The sequence below is a fragment of the Chiloscyllium plagiosum genome, unplaced genomic scaffold (genome assembly GCF_037043375.1).
Source record: "Chiloscyllium plagiosum isolate Xiang-an unplaced genomic scaffold, Cpla_swu_hap1 HiC_scaffold_45, whole genome shotgun sequence".
NCBI lineage: Eukaryota > Metazoa > Chordata > Chondrichthyes > Orectolobiformes > Hemiscylliidae > Chiloscyllium > Chiloscyllium plagiosum.
The window spans coordinates 23,626,129-23,642,175 of NW_028270183.1; the positions used below are offsets into that span (position 1 = coordinate 23,626,129).

Consider the following 16,047-nt stretch of genomic DNA (forward strand, 5'->3'; position numbering starts at 1 on the left):
CATGAGAGAGAGACTTTCAAATGGGTGATTCCTTAATTTGAAGCAGTGATCTGCAGTTTCAGATCTTCCCTCATCCATTCCACATCTGCCCTGTTGAGGTCTCTCCAGACGTTATAGGTTTCAACTAATTGCTTCTTGCAACTACAGGGATAGTTCCAGCAGAGTTGCTAATGGGGAGACAACTCTCCAGGGTTAATTCTGATCTTCCAGACCTGAGGGTGGGGTGGGGGGGGAGCGGGTTGGTTGCGAAATGGCATCAGGAATGCCACTGGTGAACAGAAGATTCCACTAAGTGAGAGAGACAAAATTTACTTCAGGGGACGATGATTGTAGGGACCAAGGGAATGGCTCTGCGTGGGTAAGAGGTCAGGTCCTGTGATGTATAACGTTTGAATTAGTGTGACCAGTCCTGAACGAGTACGTGGACCATGTGAAAGCCGCAAACTCACAAATTGTGAGAGCAAAACTTCCCCACTTGACTGCCTTTCTGGCTGTTCCGGAACCCATGGGCTCTCCCTGTCCATTGAAGACACCTTGGAATCAGAGATGGATGTGGCGGATATCCCCGCCTCGATGTCTTTACTGCCTGAAGAAGAGAACAAATTTCTTCCAAGACATTCCAGGTGCAAGAGGTGAGCTGCTGTGTATGACATGCGGCCTGTATTAGAGGCAGAGTTGGAGGAACCTGAACCGGTGCTAAAATGTCTCAGGAAAAGCTACAAAAGAAAAGAACCAACCTGTGTCCTCAGACTCAGAGGGGTAGGGATGTACTGATTGTAATGAGGTCAGAGTTGAAAAGTGTGGTGCTGGAAAAGCGCAGCAGGCCAGGCAGCATCTGAGGAGCAGGAGAATCGATATTTTGGGCATAAGCCCTTCTTCAGGTTGTAATGAGGTCAGCCAGGTGGACCTCCCAGAATATAAGCTCCCTGTTTGGACTAGATTAACAGCCCCAATCAGAGAGCCCTGGCTGACAGATTATCAGGCATGGCAGAGGTTCTGTTCACTCTGAGAGCTGGCTCTGAGGCAGCTGGAGTCAGGGTCAAATACTCTCCATGTGTAAATAAATGATGCCTCTGTGGAGGTATTTCACTTCCTTTTAGCTTTCCTGATTCTTTGCTGTACCTGTATGCTAACCATTTGTGATTCATAGAACATAGAACAAGGCAGCATAGTACAAGCCCTTCGGCCCACTATGGTGAGCCGAGCATTTATTGTAATCTAAGATCAACCTAACCTACACACTCCTCAATTTACTGCTGTCCATGTGCTTGCCCAGCAGTCACTTGCATGTCCCTAATGTCTCTGACACTACTTCCACCACTGACAGTGTATTCCATGCAATGACCATTCTCTGCATAACGAACCTATCTCTGACATCTCCCCTATATCTTCCTCCAATCACTTTGAAATTATGACCTCTTGTGACAGTAATTTTTGGCCTGGGGAAATGTCTCTGGCTATCTGTTCTATCTATGTCTCTCGTTACTTCGTCCACCTCTATCAAGTCACCTCTCTTCCTCCTTCTCTCCAGTTTGAAAAGCCGTAGCTAACTCAATGTCTAAGACAAGCCCTCCAACCCAGAGGGTAAATCTTCTCTGCATCCTCTCTAAAGCATCGACATCATTCCTATAATGAGGTGACCAGAACTGGACATAATATTTCGAGTGTGGTCTCACCAGGGTTTTATAGAGCTGCAGCAAAATCTTGCGGTTCTTAAACTCGATCTCCCTTTTAATGAAAGGATTCTGAGAGATAGGATTTATGACTATTTGGAACCGCTGCGGGACATCACTGGTCACCGACCTCCAGGTGGGATACTTTCCATCCACTACCATTCACTGTCTCCTTTCTGTATCTAGAGACTCAAATTTCCCTGTATCCCATACCTCCTCACTTTTTGAATGAACCTACCATGGGGGAACCTTATCAAATGCCTTACAAAATCCATATACGCTATATCCACTGCTCAACCTTCATCAACTTGTCTCGTCACATCTTCAAATAACTCAAGGCTTGTGAGACGTGACCTCTCAAAGCCATGCTAACCATCTTTAATCATACTGTTTTTCCAAATAGGGTTTGTGACTATCTCTCAGAATCCTTTCTAGTACCGTGCTGAGCACAGACATAAGACTGACTGGTCTGTAATTCCCAGGGATTTCTCTATTCACTTTCTTGAACAGAGGAACAACATTCACCTCCCTCCAATCATCCGGTACTCCCATGGAGAGTGAAGATGCAAAGAGCATCGCCAGAGGCTCTTCAATCTCATTCCTTGTTTCCCGTAGTAACCTTGGATATATCTAGTCAGCCAACCTTGGATATATCTGAGGACGTATCTGCCCTGATGCTTCCCAGAGTTTCCAGCACATCCACTTTCTTAATATCAGTCTATTCAAGCCTATTAACCTGGTCCACTGTGTTCTGACTATCAACAAGGTGCCTCTCTCTCGTGAATACTGAAACAGAAATCTCTTTTAGGGCCTGCCCTACCTCTTCAGACTCCAGGCACAAGTTCCCTCCACTATCCTGATTGGCCCTATCCTCGGTAAAAACAATGACTGCAGATGCTGAAAACCAGATCCTGGGTTAGTGGTGCTGGAAAAGCACAGCAGTTCAGGCAGCATCTGAGGAGCAGTAAAATTGACGTTTTGGGCAAAAGCACTTCATCAGGAATACAGGCAGAGTGCCTGAAGGGGACCCTACCTTTGATCATTTTCTTATTCCTCAAGTAGGTGTAAAACGCCTTTGGGTTTTCTCTTCTCCTTCCCACCAAAGCTTTTTCATGCCCCCTCCAAGCTCTCCTCAGTCCATTTTTGAGTTAAAAAAGAAAAGAAAAAAGAAAATTTACAGCCCAGGAATAGGCCCTTCGGCCCTCCAAACTTGTGTCGATCCAAATCCACTGTCTAAATCTATTGCCCAGTTCCTAAGGATCTGTATCCCTCTGCTCCCCACCTACGCATGCATCTGTCCCGATGTACCTTAAATGAATCTACCGTGTGTGCATCTACAATCTGTGCTGGCAACGTGTTCCAGGCACCTACCAGACACTTCTGCGTAAAGTACCTTCTGCGTGTATCCCCCTTAAACTTTTCACACCTTGCCTTGAACATGTGACTTCTTGTTATTGAATCCGTCACCTGCCTCTGCCTCTCCATCCCAACTCCATCTCATGGGAGCTACATGGGATTTGAGGGAGGTGGTTAAGGAAGGAAATGTTGGAATTTTGGGCCCAATTAATTTAAGATGGAGGAGTGGTGCAGCCAGCCAGTGGGGACGGAGTGTGGGTGGGCAAGAGTTAGTTTGGTGAGTCAGAAGCTGGAGATAGGGAGCAAGGCATAATTTCACTAGGAGCGTGACAGAATCATCCTGGGATACTACAGGATTCTGCTTCTGGGATCACTGGGTCATAGTTTGATTTGCTGTCACTGGACTAAGATGCTGTGTCAGTGGCTCCTTCAAACTGACAAGAGTGCATTCTGACCTATTGGCAGCCCCTCAGCTCAACCTCAGCACACCCCTTCATCTCGACTCAGCCCTCTGTTAGATTTAAAATAGTGATAGAAAAGGATAGACTAGATCTAAACATTGAAGTTCTAAGTTGGAGAAAGGCCAATTTTGACAGTATTAGGCAAGAACTTTTGAAAGCTAATTGGGGGCAGATGTTCACAGGTAAAGGGACGGCTGGAAAATGGGAAGCCTTCAGAAATGAGGTAACGAGAATCCAGAGAAAGTATATTGCTGTTAGGGTGAAAGGAAAAGCTGGTAGGTATAGGGAATGCTGGATGACTAAAGAAATTGAGGGTTTGGTTAAGAAAAAGAAAGAAGCATACGTAAGGTATAGACAGGATAGATTGAGTGAATCCTTAGAAGACTATAAAGGCTGTAGGAGTATACTTAGGAGGGAAAATAGGAGGGCAAAAAGGGGACATGAGATAGCGTTGGCAAATTAAATTAAGGAGAATCCAAAGGGTTTTTACAAATATATATTAAGGACAAAAAGGTAACTAGGGAGAGAATAGGTCCCCTCAAAGATCAGCAAGGCAGCCTTTGTGTGGGGCCGCAGAAAATGGGGTAGATACTAAACGAGTATTTTGCATCAGTATTTACTGTGAAAAGGATATGGAAGATATAGACTGTAGCGAAATAGATGGTGACACCTTGCAAAATGTCCAGATTACAGAGGAGGAAGTGCTAGATGTCTTGAACCGCATAAAGGTGAATAAATCCCCAGGACCTGATCAGGTGTACCCGAGAACTCTGTGGGAAGCTAGAGGAGTGATTGCTGGGCCTCTTGCTGAGATATTTGTATCATCGATAGTCACAGGTGAGGTGCCGGAAGACTGGAAGTTGGCTAACGTGATGCCACTGTTTAAGAAGGGTGGGTAAGGACAAGCCAGGGAACTATTGACCGGTGAGCCTGATGTCGATGGTGGGCAAGTTGTTGGAGGGAATCCTGAGGGACAGGATGTACATATATTTGGAAAGGCAAGGACTGATTAGGGATAGTCAACATGGCTTTGTGCGTGGGAAATCATGTCTCACAAACTTGATTGAGTTTTTTGAAGAAGTAACAAAGAAGATTGATGAGGGCAGAGCAGTAGATGTGATCTATATGGACTTCAGTAAGGCGTTCAACAAGGTTCCCCGTGGGAGACTGGTTAGCAAGGTTAGATCTCATGGAATACAGGGAGAACTAGCCATTTGGATACAGAACTGTCTCAAAGGTAGAAGATAGAGTGGTGTTGGAGGGTTGTTTTTCAGTCTGGAAGCCTGTGACCAGTGGAGTGCCACAAGGATCGGTGCTGGGTCCTCCACTTTGTCATTTACATAAATGATTTGGATGTGAGCATAAGAGGTACAGTTAGTAAGTTTGCAGATGACACCAAATTTGGAGGTATAGTGGACAGCGAAGAGGGTTATCTCCAATTATAACAGCATCTGGACCAGACGGGCCAATGGGCTGAGAAGTGGCAGATGGAGTTTAATTTAGCGAAATGCGAGGTGCTGCATTTTGGGAAAGCAAATCTTAGCAGGACTTCTAACTTAATGGTAAGGTCCTTGGGAGTGTTGCTGAACAGAGAGACCTGGGAGTGCAGATTCATAGCTCCTTGAAAGTGGAGTCGCAGGTAGATAGAATAATGAAAAAGGCATTTGGTATGCTTTCTTTTATTGGTCAGAGTATTGAGTACAGGAGTTGGGAGGTCATGTTGCAGCTGTTCAGGACATTGGTTAGGCCACTGTTGGAATATTGCTTGCAATTCTGGTCTCCTTCCTACCAGAAAGATGTTGTGAAACTTGAAAAGGTTCAGAAAAGATTGACAAGGATGTTGCCAGGGTTGGAGTATTTGAACTATAGGGAGAGACTGAACAGGCTCAAGTTGTTTTTTCCCTGGAATGTCTGAGGCTGAGGGGTGACCTTATAGAGGTTTATAAAATTATGAGGGGCATGGATAGGATAAATAGACAAAGGCTTTTCTCTGGGGTTGGGGAGTCCAGAACTAGCAGGTATAGGTTTAGGGTGAGAGGGGAAAGATATAAAAGAGACCTAAGGGGCAACTTTTTTACGCAGAAGGCGGGTCGTGTATGGAAAGAGCTGCCAGAGGATGTGGTGGAGGCTGGTACAATTGCAACATTTAAGAAGCATTTGGATGGGTATATGAATAGGAAGGGTTTGGAGGGATATGGGCCGGTGCTGGCAGGTGCGACTAGATTGGGTTGGGATATCTGTTCGGCTTGGATGGGTTGGACTGATGGGTCTGTTTCTCTGCTGTACATCTCTCTCACTCTGCAAATGACCAGCTTGTTTATGTGACATGGCGTCTTGGAAGAACACACTATTTTGCCCATTAAATATCGGGAAGCCCTTGTTTTCTATTCACACACCAAGCTCTTTCCCAAAGACTCCATCCATCTCCGTGACAGCGGTCTATTCCATATGATCATGGGATTGAGTTGGATGATCAGCCTTGTTCCTGTCTTCTCTGCATCACCTTTGAACCCTTTAACCTCAGCAGCCAAATCTAACTCCTCCTTGAAACATTCAATGGCTTTCTGTGGCCATGAATTCCCCGACTCCCCATTCTCTGGGTCAAGAAATTCCTCTTAATTTCAGTCTGAGGATGATCTGGTTTATTGAAGGACAGTTCATTTTTATTGGAGGCAGTATTGGAGACAAAGTTGGGTGGTACGGTGGTGTAGCACAAGAGACCCGGGTTCAATTCTTGCCTCGGGCAACTGTCTGTGTGGAGTTTGCACGTTCTCCCTGTGTCTGCGTGGGTTTCCTCAGGGTGCTCCGGTTTCCTCCCACAATCCAAAGATGTGCAGGTCAGGTGAATTGGTCATGCTAGATTGCCCATAGTGTTAGGTGAAGGGGTATGTGTAGGGGAATGGGTCTGGGTGGGTTGCTCTTCGGCGGGTCGGTATGGACTTGTTGGGCCGAAAGGCCTGTTTCCGCACTGTAAGTAATTTAATCTAATCTAACAAGGTTCATTACGTTAATCCCTGGTATGGAGGGGATTGTCTTATAAGCAAAGGCTATGCAGGTTGGGACTCTACTCACTGGAGTTTAGAAGAATGAGATGATCTCATTGAAACATAAGGGGCTTGACAGGGTAAATGCTGAGAGGATATTTGCCTTTCTGGGAAAATCTAGGACCAGATGGCACAGTCTCAGAGGCAGCAATTTCAGACTCAGAAGATGGAATTTCCTCTCTCTGAGGTTTGAGTCTCTGCCTCCTGCCTCTCATTCCTGTTAAACCTGTCTGCCACAATATCATCTTGGAGTGGAGTTTTGTTAATGTTCCCATGAATACACCATCATTATTTATTACATTAAAGCTCCACATTGTACGTTGAACCTTGACTTAGTTTAGCATTGCTGTTTGGGAACCTTATATCTTTGATCCAACAAGTAAGAGCACAGACACAGTTCATGGTTAACTTTCAGGCATTATGGGATGTTTAAGAGTTGATAGGTCACTATTTATAAAAACAGGGTCAACCATTCAAGGCCAAGACAAGATTAAATCTTTCCACTGAGGGTCATGGCTCTTTGGAGCTCCCTTTTTCTCATGTCATCTAAGGCAAAGATTTTGAAGAATATATTTTTGAAGGCACAGCTGGATAGATTCTTGTTGCTGAGCAAGGAGGTAAAAGGTTATTGGGATTGGACAGGAGGTAGAATTAAGCTAATGGTTGCCAGTATCTTATTGAGTGGCAAACCAAGCTCAAGGGGCAGAGTGGCCTGCTTCTCCTAATTCATACGCCATTGTTGAGGTGATATACAAGAGCTATTATGTTTCCAACTTAATTTAGAAGTGGACTCCACACAGGCTGTGAATGTTCTGTGACAAGGTGTTGAGGTATTCGGGCCTGGCACATTGTCCACCATTTGACTTTCCTTCTCCTTTCCACACTCTGCCTCCCTTGTTGCCCCCTCTTGTGGTCTAGTTTAGTTTAGTTTAGGACTATTGTCGCCAAGGACTTGTTGGACTGAACTGTCTGTTTCCATGCTGTATGACCCTGTAAACTTACTGGGCAGGGGAGACCGTGATTTGCTGTTGGTCCATGGGTCTCCTGGCTGGCATGGGGGAAGGGAGGGGGGCAGACCCACCAGGGTGGGAGAGATCTACATCGCTAAGGACTGGCACCTCAAAGGCAGTGCCTGCTGCCTGTTCTTGCAAAACAGCCAGCGGTCAGAGAGCTTCTTAGAAGGGGAACGCAGCATCCAGTTTGTGCAGAGCAAGCCCCCACAGAGAGCCAGGTGAACAACAATAGGCCTGTGCTTTTGGTTGAGGTGGTGGGGAGGAACCCACTGGTCAGATACAGAGAAGTGAGCCAGTTGGCATAATGGGTCTGAGTTCAAACAGTACATTGGCTGTTTCCCAAGGCCTAACCTAATTCTGATTTGCAGGTGCAGTGCCAGGATTGTGGGCGACGTGAAAGTGGGCCACAGGGACACCATGGGTGAGTGCTTCCACAACCGCTCCGTCTGGTTTTTCTACAACAGCACAGGCAAGGAACTGAGTCCGATCTGGCGGACCAAGGACAAGCTGGTGGTGTCACTGGGCCTGCTGGTCTGCGTCATCATTATCCTGGCCAACCTGCTGGTCATCGTGGCCATCGCCATCAATCGTCGCTTCCACTTCCCCATCTTCTACCTGTTGGCCAACCTCGCGGCCGCTGACCTCTTCTCTGGCGTGGCCTACATGTTCCTCATGTTCCACACCGGCCCACGTACCATACAGCTCAGCGTGCGCACCTGGTTCTTCAGGCAGAGCCTTCTAGACATCAGCCTGACTGCTTCAGTTGCCAACCTCCTGGCCATTGCAGTGGAGCGCCACCAGACCATCTTCCAGTTCCAACTGCACAGCAAGATGAGCAACCAACGCGTGATTATTCTCATTGGCTGCATCTGGTGCACGGCTGTTCTCATTGGATTTATCCCGCACCTCGGCTGGAACTGTATCTGCCATCTGTCTACCTGCTCTCGGATGGCACCGCTCTACAGCCAGAGCTACCTGATTTTCTGGGCTGTCTCCAACCTGGTCATCTTCGGCGCCATGTTGCTCAACTACCTTCATATTTACTATTACGTCAAGCAGAAAACCCAACGTATGTCTCGCCATACGTCATTCCAGCAACGCCACAAGGACACCATGATGAACCTCATGAAGACCGTCGTGATGGTTCTGAGTGAGTTTTCTCTTTTTCTCTCCCTTTCTCTCCTTTCTCGCTCTCTCTCTCTCGCCTTCTCACTTTCCCACCATGTCAGGTTTTCCTCAGTTTTAAAAAAAAGAATCAGCCTCTCCGTCGTCCTCCCCCATTAAATAAACTCGTGTCCTAATTTTAGCCTCAACTCTACATTCCTGCATACTCCCCCAATAATCTCTTATCCCCACAGTCATCAAGGATCTATCTCGGCCTTATAAAAGATTCAAAGATTCAGCATGCAGTGCCTTTTGAGGAAGGCAATTCCAAAGATTATTCCTCTTGAGAGAGAAAATGTTTCCTCATCTCTCTATTGGCACCCCATTATTTTTAAATTCTGACACCTAGTTCTAGAATCTGCCCACAAGAGGAAACATCCTTTCCACAACCACTCTGTCATAGAGTCACAGAGATGTATGGCATTGAAGCAGACCCTGCAGTCCAACTCATTCATGCTGACCAGATATCCTAAATTAATCTAGTCCCATTTTCCACCATTTAGCTCATATCTCTAAACCCTTCCTATTCATATACCCATTCAGATACCTTTTAAATGTTGTAATGGTACCAGCCTCCTCCACTTCCTCTGGCAGCTTATTCCATACACCCACCACACTTTGCGTGGAAAAAGTTGCCCCTTAGGTCCCTTTTAAAACCATTTCCCTCTCACCCTAAATCTATGTGCTCTCGTTCTGGACTCCCCCATCCCATGGAAAAGACCTTGTGTACTTCCCCTATCCATGCCCCTCATGATTTTGTAAAACTCAGCCTCCAATGCATCAGGGAAAACATACCCAGCCTGTTCCACCTCTCGCTATAGCTCAAACCCTCCAACCCTGGCAACATCCTTGTAAATCTTTCCTGTACCCTTCCAAGTTTCGTAACATCCTTCCGATAGGAAGGAGACCAGATTGCACACAGTATTCCAAAAGTGGCCTAACTAATGTCCTGTACAGCCGCAATATGATCTCCCAACTCCTGTACTCAATACTCTGACCAATAAAAGAAAGCATACCAAATGTTGCCTTCACTATCCTATCTACCTGCGAATCCACTTTCAAGGAGCTATGAATCTGCACTCCAAGGTCTGTTTGTTCAGCAACACTCCCTAGGACCTTACCATTATACAAACCTGCCCAGATTTGCCTTTCCAAAATGCAGCACCTTGCATTTATCTGAATTAAACTCCATCTGTCCTTCGCCCATTGGCCCATCTGATCAAGATCCTGTTGTACTCCGAGATACTGTTGCTGTCCACTACACCACGAATTTTGGTGCCACCTGCAAACTTACCATACCTTCTACGTACACATCCAAGTTTCTATAAATGACGAAAAGCAGTGGACCCAACACCGATCCTTGTGGTACACCACTGTACATGGGGCTCCAGTCTGAAAAACAAACCTCCACCACACCCTCTATCTTCTACCTTTGAGCCAGTTCTGATGTCACACGCTCAGTGACTTCCGCCCCCCCCACTGCCGTGTTTGCCACCACTCCCACCCCCACCAACGCCACTCACCTGCATTCTGCCGACACGCCCCCTGCAGGTCCTACTATCACCATCCCCACCCCCCAGAACCCTGAGGGGAACACCACCCCTGCTCATGACTCCACCCCCCTTCCCCCCAACACCACACCCACTCCAGTTACAGGCTCCGTCCCCCACTCCCAGCTCCACACCTACACCACATCCTAGCTCACCGCCCTGCCGAGTTTTCACCATTCCCCCTGACCTCCCCCTCACTGAGGACAAACGATCAGTCCTCAGCAAAGGACTCACCTTCATCCCCGTCCGCCCACGCATCAATGAATTTAATACACGCAGTGACGTCGAACACTTCTTCCGCCGGCTCCGCCTCCGTGCTTAACTTTTACAATCAGGACTCCCGCCCACCTTCCGAGGACCCCTTCACTCCCCTCCAACACGCTGCATCCACCTGGACACCCCGTGCTGGCCTATTACCAGCCCTTGACCTCTTCATTTCCAACTGCCGCCGGGACATTAACGCCTCAACCTGTCTACCCCCCTCCCCCACTCCAACCTCTCACCCGCACAACGCGCAGCCCTCCAATCCCTCTGTTCTAATCCCAACCTCACCATCAAGCCAGCAGATAAAGGGGGTGCAGTGGTAGTCTGGCGCACTGACCTTGACACCGCTGAAGCCAGACGCCAACTCGAAGACACCTCCTCCTACTACCCCCTCGACCATGATCCCACCCTCCCCCATCACCAAACCGTCATGTCCCACACCATACAGAACCTCATCACCTCAGGAGATCTCCCACCCACAGCTTCCAACCTCATAGTCCGGGAACCCCGCACTGCCTGGTTCTACCTCCTTCCCAAGATCCACAAGCCTGACCACCCTGGCCGACCCATTGTCTCAGCCTGCTCCTGCTCCACCGAACTCACCTCCACTTACCTTGACACTGTCCTATCCCCCCTAGTCCAGGAACTCCCCACATACGTTTGAGACACCACCCACGCCCTCCACCTCCTCCAAGGCGTCTGTTTTCCCCGGCCCCCAATGCCTCATCTTTACCATGGATATCCAATCCCTCTACACCTCCATCTGCCATGACCAGGGCGTCCCTTTCTTCCTCTCCTGACTTCCCCAACAGTACCCTTCCACTGACACACTCATTCATTTGGCTGAACTTGTCCTCACCCTTTAACAATTTTTCCTTCGAATCCTCCCACTTCCTCCAGTCCAAATGGGTTAGCCATGAGCACCCGTATGGGCCCCAGCTATGCCTGTCTCTTTGTCGGCTACATAGAACAGTCCACCTTCCATAGTTACACCGGCACCACTCCCCACCTCTTCCTCCGCTACATTGATGACTGCATTGGCGCCACCTCGTGCTCCCGCGAGGAGGTTGAGCAATTCACCAACTTCACCAACACATTCCACCCTGACCTTAAATTCACCTGGACCATCTCTGACACCTCCCTCCCCTTCCTGGACCTCTCCATCTCCATTAATGATGACCGACTTGACACTGACATTTTTTACAAACCCACCGACTCCCACAGCTACCTGAATTACACCTCTTCCCACCCTACCTCCTGCAAAAATGCCCATCCCGTATTCCCAATTCCTCCGCCTCCGTCGAATCTGCTCCCAGGAGGACCAGTTCCACCACAGGACGCACCAGATTACCTCCTTCTTTAGAGACCGCAATTTCCCTTCCCACGGGGTTAAAGATGCCCTCCAAAGCATCTCATCCACATCCCACACCTCCGCCCTCAAACCCCACCCCTCCAACCGTAACTAGGACAAAACCCCCCCCCGGTGCTCATCTTCCACCCTACCAACCTTCGCATAAACCACATCATCCAACATTTCCGCCACCTCCAAACGGACCCCACCACCAGGAATATATTTCCCTCCCCACCCCTTTCCGCCTTCCGCAAAGACCATTGCCTCCGTGACTACCTGGTCAGGTCCACGCCCTCCCCAACAGCCCACCCTCCCATCCTGGCACCTTCCCCTGCCACCGCAGGAACTATAAAACCTGTGCCCACACCTCCTCCCTCACCTCCATCCAAGGCCCCAAAGGAGCCTTCCACATCCATTAAAGTTTCACCTGCACATCCACCAATATCATTTATTGTATCTGTTGCTCTCGATGCGGTCTCCTCTACATTGGGGAGACTGGACGCCTCCTAGCAGAGCGCTTTAGGGAACATCTCCAGGACACCCGCACCAATCAACCCCATCGCCTTGTGGCCCAAAAATTTCAACCCCCCCCACTCTGCCGAGGACATGCAGGTCCTGGGCCTCCTTCACCACCGTTCCCTCACCGCCAGGAGGAAGAGCACCTCATCTTCCGCCTTGGAACACTTCAACCCCAGGGCATCAATGTGGATTTCACCAGTTTCCTCATTTCCCCTTCCCACACCTCACCCCAGCTTCAGCCTTCCAGCTCAGCACCACCCTCATGACCTGTCCTACCTGCCTATCTTCCTTTCCACCTATCCACTCCACCCTCCTCTCTGACCTATCGCCTCCATCCCCACCCCCATTCCCAACTGTACTCTATGCTACTTTTGCCCCACCCCCACCGCCCTCTCATTTATCTCCCCACCCTGCAGGTTCCCTGCCTCTATTCCTGATGAAGGGCTTTTGCCCAAAACATCGATTTTCCTGCTCCTCGGATGCTGCCTGACCTGCTGTGCTTTTCCAGCACCACTCTAATCTAGACTCTGGTTTCCAGCATCTGCAGTTCTTGTTTTTGCCCTGTATCCAAATGGGTCTGCCCTCCCTATAGTATGGAAGCAGGCCATTTGGCCCATTAAGTTCACACCAACCCTCCAAAGAGCATCCCACCTAAACCCATCATCCTACTCTCCCCTGTAACCCTGCATTTCCCATGGCTAACCCACCTAACCTGCACATCCTGAGATACTACAGTCAATTTAACGTGGCCAATTTACCAAACCTGCACATCTTTGGACTAATACACATCTTATAAGTTTCAATTAAGTCAGCTCTGACTGTTCTCCGCTCCAGTGGATACAGGCCGAGCCCGTCTAGCCTTTCCTCATAAGACAGTCGAAAGCTATGGAGATCTGACATGAGATCCGCTTATAAAATTTCGGGAGATGATGGCCTAGTGGGTATTATCACTGCACTATTAATCTTGAGACCCGGGTAATGTTCTGGGGACCTGGGTTTGAATCCCACCACAGTGGAATTTGAATTCTGTAAAAAAAAAAGATTGGAATTGAGAGCCGAACAGTGACCATGAAATTTTGTAGATTGTCGTAAAACCATGTGGTTCACGAATGTCCTTTTAGGGAAGGAAATCCGCTATCCTTAGCTGGTCTGGCGTACACGTGACTCCAGACCCACAGCAAAGTCGGTGACTCGGAACTGCCCTCTGAATTGGCCCCAGCAAACCCCTAAGCTCCAGGGCATTCAGGGATCGTCAACCAGATGGTCACTTGCCAGTGACAGCCACATCCCATGAAAGATTGAAGAAAAACATTTAGACTAACTCCCATCCGAAATCTTCAACACCTTCTAGGAGCATACCCTATTATTCCTTCCTCCCTCTTTTTTTAAAATTTGTCTTTTAAACCCCCCCACTACCGCCTAACTGCGATAGTGCTCATTTTTCCCCAGCACCCATGGTGTGTGTAGGTGTGAGACACAGTGAGAGACACAAGGTGTACGAATCTTTATTCAATTTCCACCACCAGGAAGATAGGAAAACACCCGAGTGGCCAGAGACAAGCAGGGCCCTTCACATCAAAGGGCAGTGCTATGAGATCAAACAGTGAAGGGGAGGGTAGGGACTAAATCAAAGTAGAGTTGGAGGAGGGCCTTCCTCCCTCTTGTTTGGCCGGTTTGTCTGCACGATTGACCATTACTCTCGCGAGATAAAGGTGTTTCTCCTCAATTCGCCCATTGGACGATTAATGACTCTATCTGCATGACCCCTCGTTTAGGACGCCCTGCAAATTGGAAACATTTTCTCTAAAGCCACTGTATCAAAGCCTGTGTAAGTTTTCAAGAGCTCCCTCTTCTTTTTTCAAGTTATTCTGGAAAAACGTCAAACCTCATAAATTTGCCCTGGATTCTGTTGCTCTGTTTTGTCCCGCCTTCAATGTCTTTATTTTATTTGTCACAAGAAGTCATGCACAATATTCCCACGTAGAGTCAAACTGGGATTCGCTACAATCTTGCAGTCTCTCCCTCTAGGTTTGAGCTAGCTTGATTTACTTTTTTACAGGCCTGAGTTGCTACTCCTAATGATTTCTCAATGTGCTCATCTGGATCCTTTTTGTTTTCCTCTCCCACCCCTCTCATAGGGAATGCGGTGCGTAGTGCCCCTATCTCAGGGCCAGTAGCCCTGGGGTTGAGTCTTCAGGCTGAAGAAAGTGCACTCAAAACGTGGTCAAACATGCTGATTGATAGACACTAAATCCTTCAAATTCGTCAGATGGCAGGCAGTAAGAACAGGACTCATAGACCATGGAAACAGAACCTTCAGTCCAACTTGACCATGCTAGCCAGATACTCTAAATACATCTAGTCCCATTTGCCAGCATTCGGCCCATATCCCTCTTAAACCCTTCCTATTCATATACCCGTTCAGATGCTTTTTAAATGTTGTAATTGTACCAGCTCCTCCACTTCCTCTGGCAGAATCTGCAGTTTTTTTGTCCACCACATCCTCTGGCAGCTCGTTTCATATATGCACTATCCTCTGCATGAATAAGTTGCCCCCATATATCCATTTTAAATCTTCCCCTTTCACTTCAAATCTATGCCCTCTGGTTTTGGACTTCCCCTACCCAGTGGAAAATCTATTCATGCCCCTCATGATTTTATAAACCTCTATAAGCTTCCAATGATTCAAGGAAAATAGACCCAGCCTATCCAGCCTCTCCCCGTGGGTCAAACCCTCCAACACCCTTGTAAGTCTTTTCTGAACCTTTTCAAATTTCACAACATCTTTCCTATAGCAGTCTGTAGGAGTCTCCTGGTTAGTTATCCTACAGAGTAAATGATCTATCACCGTAGTACATTGCCCATAAACATGGACCAATCCAATGGAAGTGCATGGCCCAATCTTCAGAAACAGGAATAGGTGAGACAACAGATCCTGTTTCTCAATTTCAATTTCATGCTGAGTATGTGGCCTTCCTATTCCTCCTGTGTATGCCTGTTCATTCTAACCTTAAATTGTGAAGCCCACATCAATTACCATGAGAGGCACTTGAAAGAAGCTGCTCAACGTGTAATGAGGTGCTTGCAGAGTTAGGGTAGGGCTTGAACCTGGATCATTTGGCCAGAGGAAGGGACACTACCACTGCTCCGTGGGGGCTTTCAAGTCCCTTCACAGGCTGAGTGCAGGGAAATGCTGGCCCTGATTAGTTGCAAGACCTATTCCATGGTGTGGGAATGTCGTCAGCTATTTCACAGTACTTATTCAGTTCACAGAAACGAGCAGAAAGAGTTGACACTTTGATAATGTAGTGGACCACAGAAGGCTGGGTTTCATCTTGTAGCTAACTGCGATCCTGTTTCTTAAGTTCTGTTTCTGGCTTTCTTCATACTCCGGAAGAACCAAACCACCTTCACACTTACTAGACCATTACTAGTGAACCAGTTCAGAGATTTTAAGACCCACATTTAGAGCAGGTGGGACTGAACCCAGGCCTCCTAGCCAAGAGGTAGGGACACTGTGACTGTGCCACAGGTGCCACACTCCTCCTTTTGATACCCTGCACTGCTCATCTCTGGTTTATTTAATTGAAGAGAGTTAAACTGAACCCTTTATCGGTGATTATTGCTTTTCGAAGCCCTGTTTTAGAGAGCA

At 47.8% G+C, this 16,047-nt stretch overlaps 1 protein-coding gene across 2 annotated transcripts in view; it reads left to right on the plus strand.

Annotated features, from left to right (window-relative positions):
* LOC122548295 (lysophosphatidic acid receptor 1-like) overlaps positions 1 to 16,047 on the plus strand; it is an 85,327-nt gene that overhangs the window by 29,769 nt on the left and 39,511 nt on the right. The window contains exons 1-2 of one of the 2 annotated variants that reach the window (XM_087983157.1): positions 427 to 632; positions 7,916 to 8,697. In XM_087983157.1, coding sequence (XP_087839283.1) covers positions 547 to 632; positions 7,916 to 8,697 — 868 coding nt within the window. In that variant the 5' untranslated portion in view covers positions 427 to 546. Of the gene's footprint in view, positions 1 to 426; positions 633 to 7,915; positions 8,698 to 16,047 lie in introns of those variants that run through there. The other variant, XM_087983158.1, reaches the window with a different exon arrangement.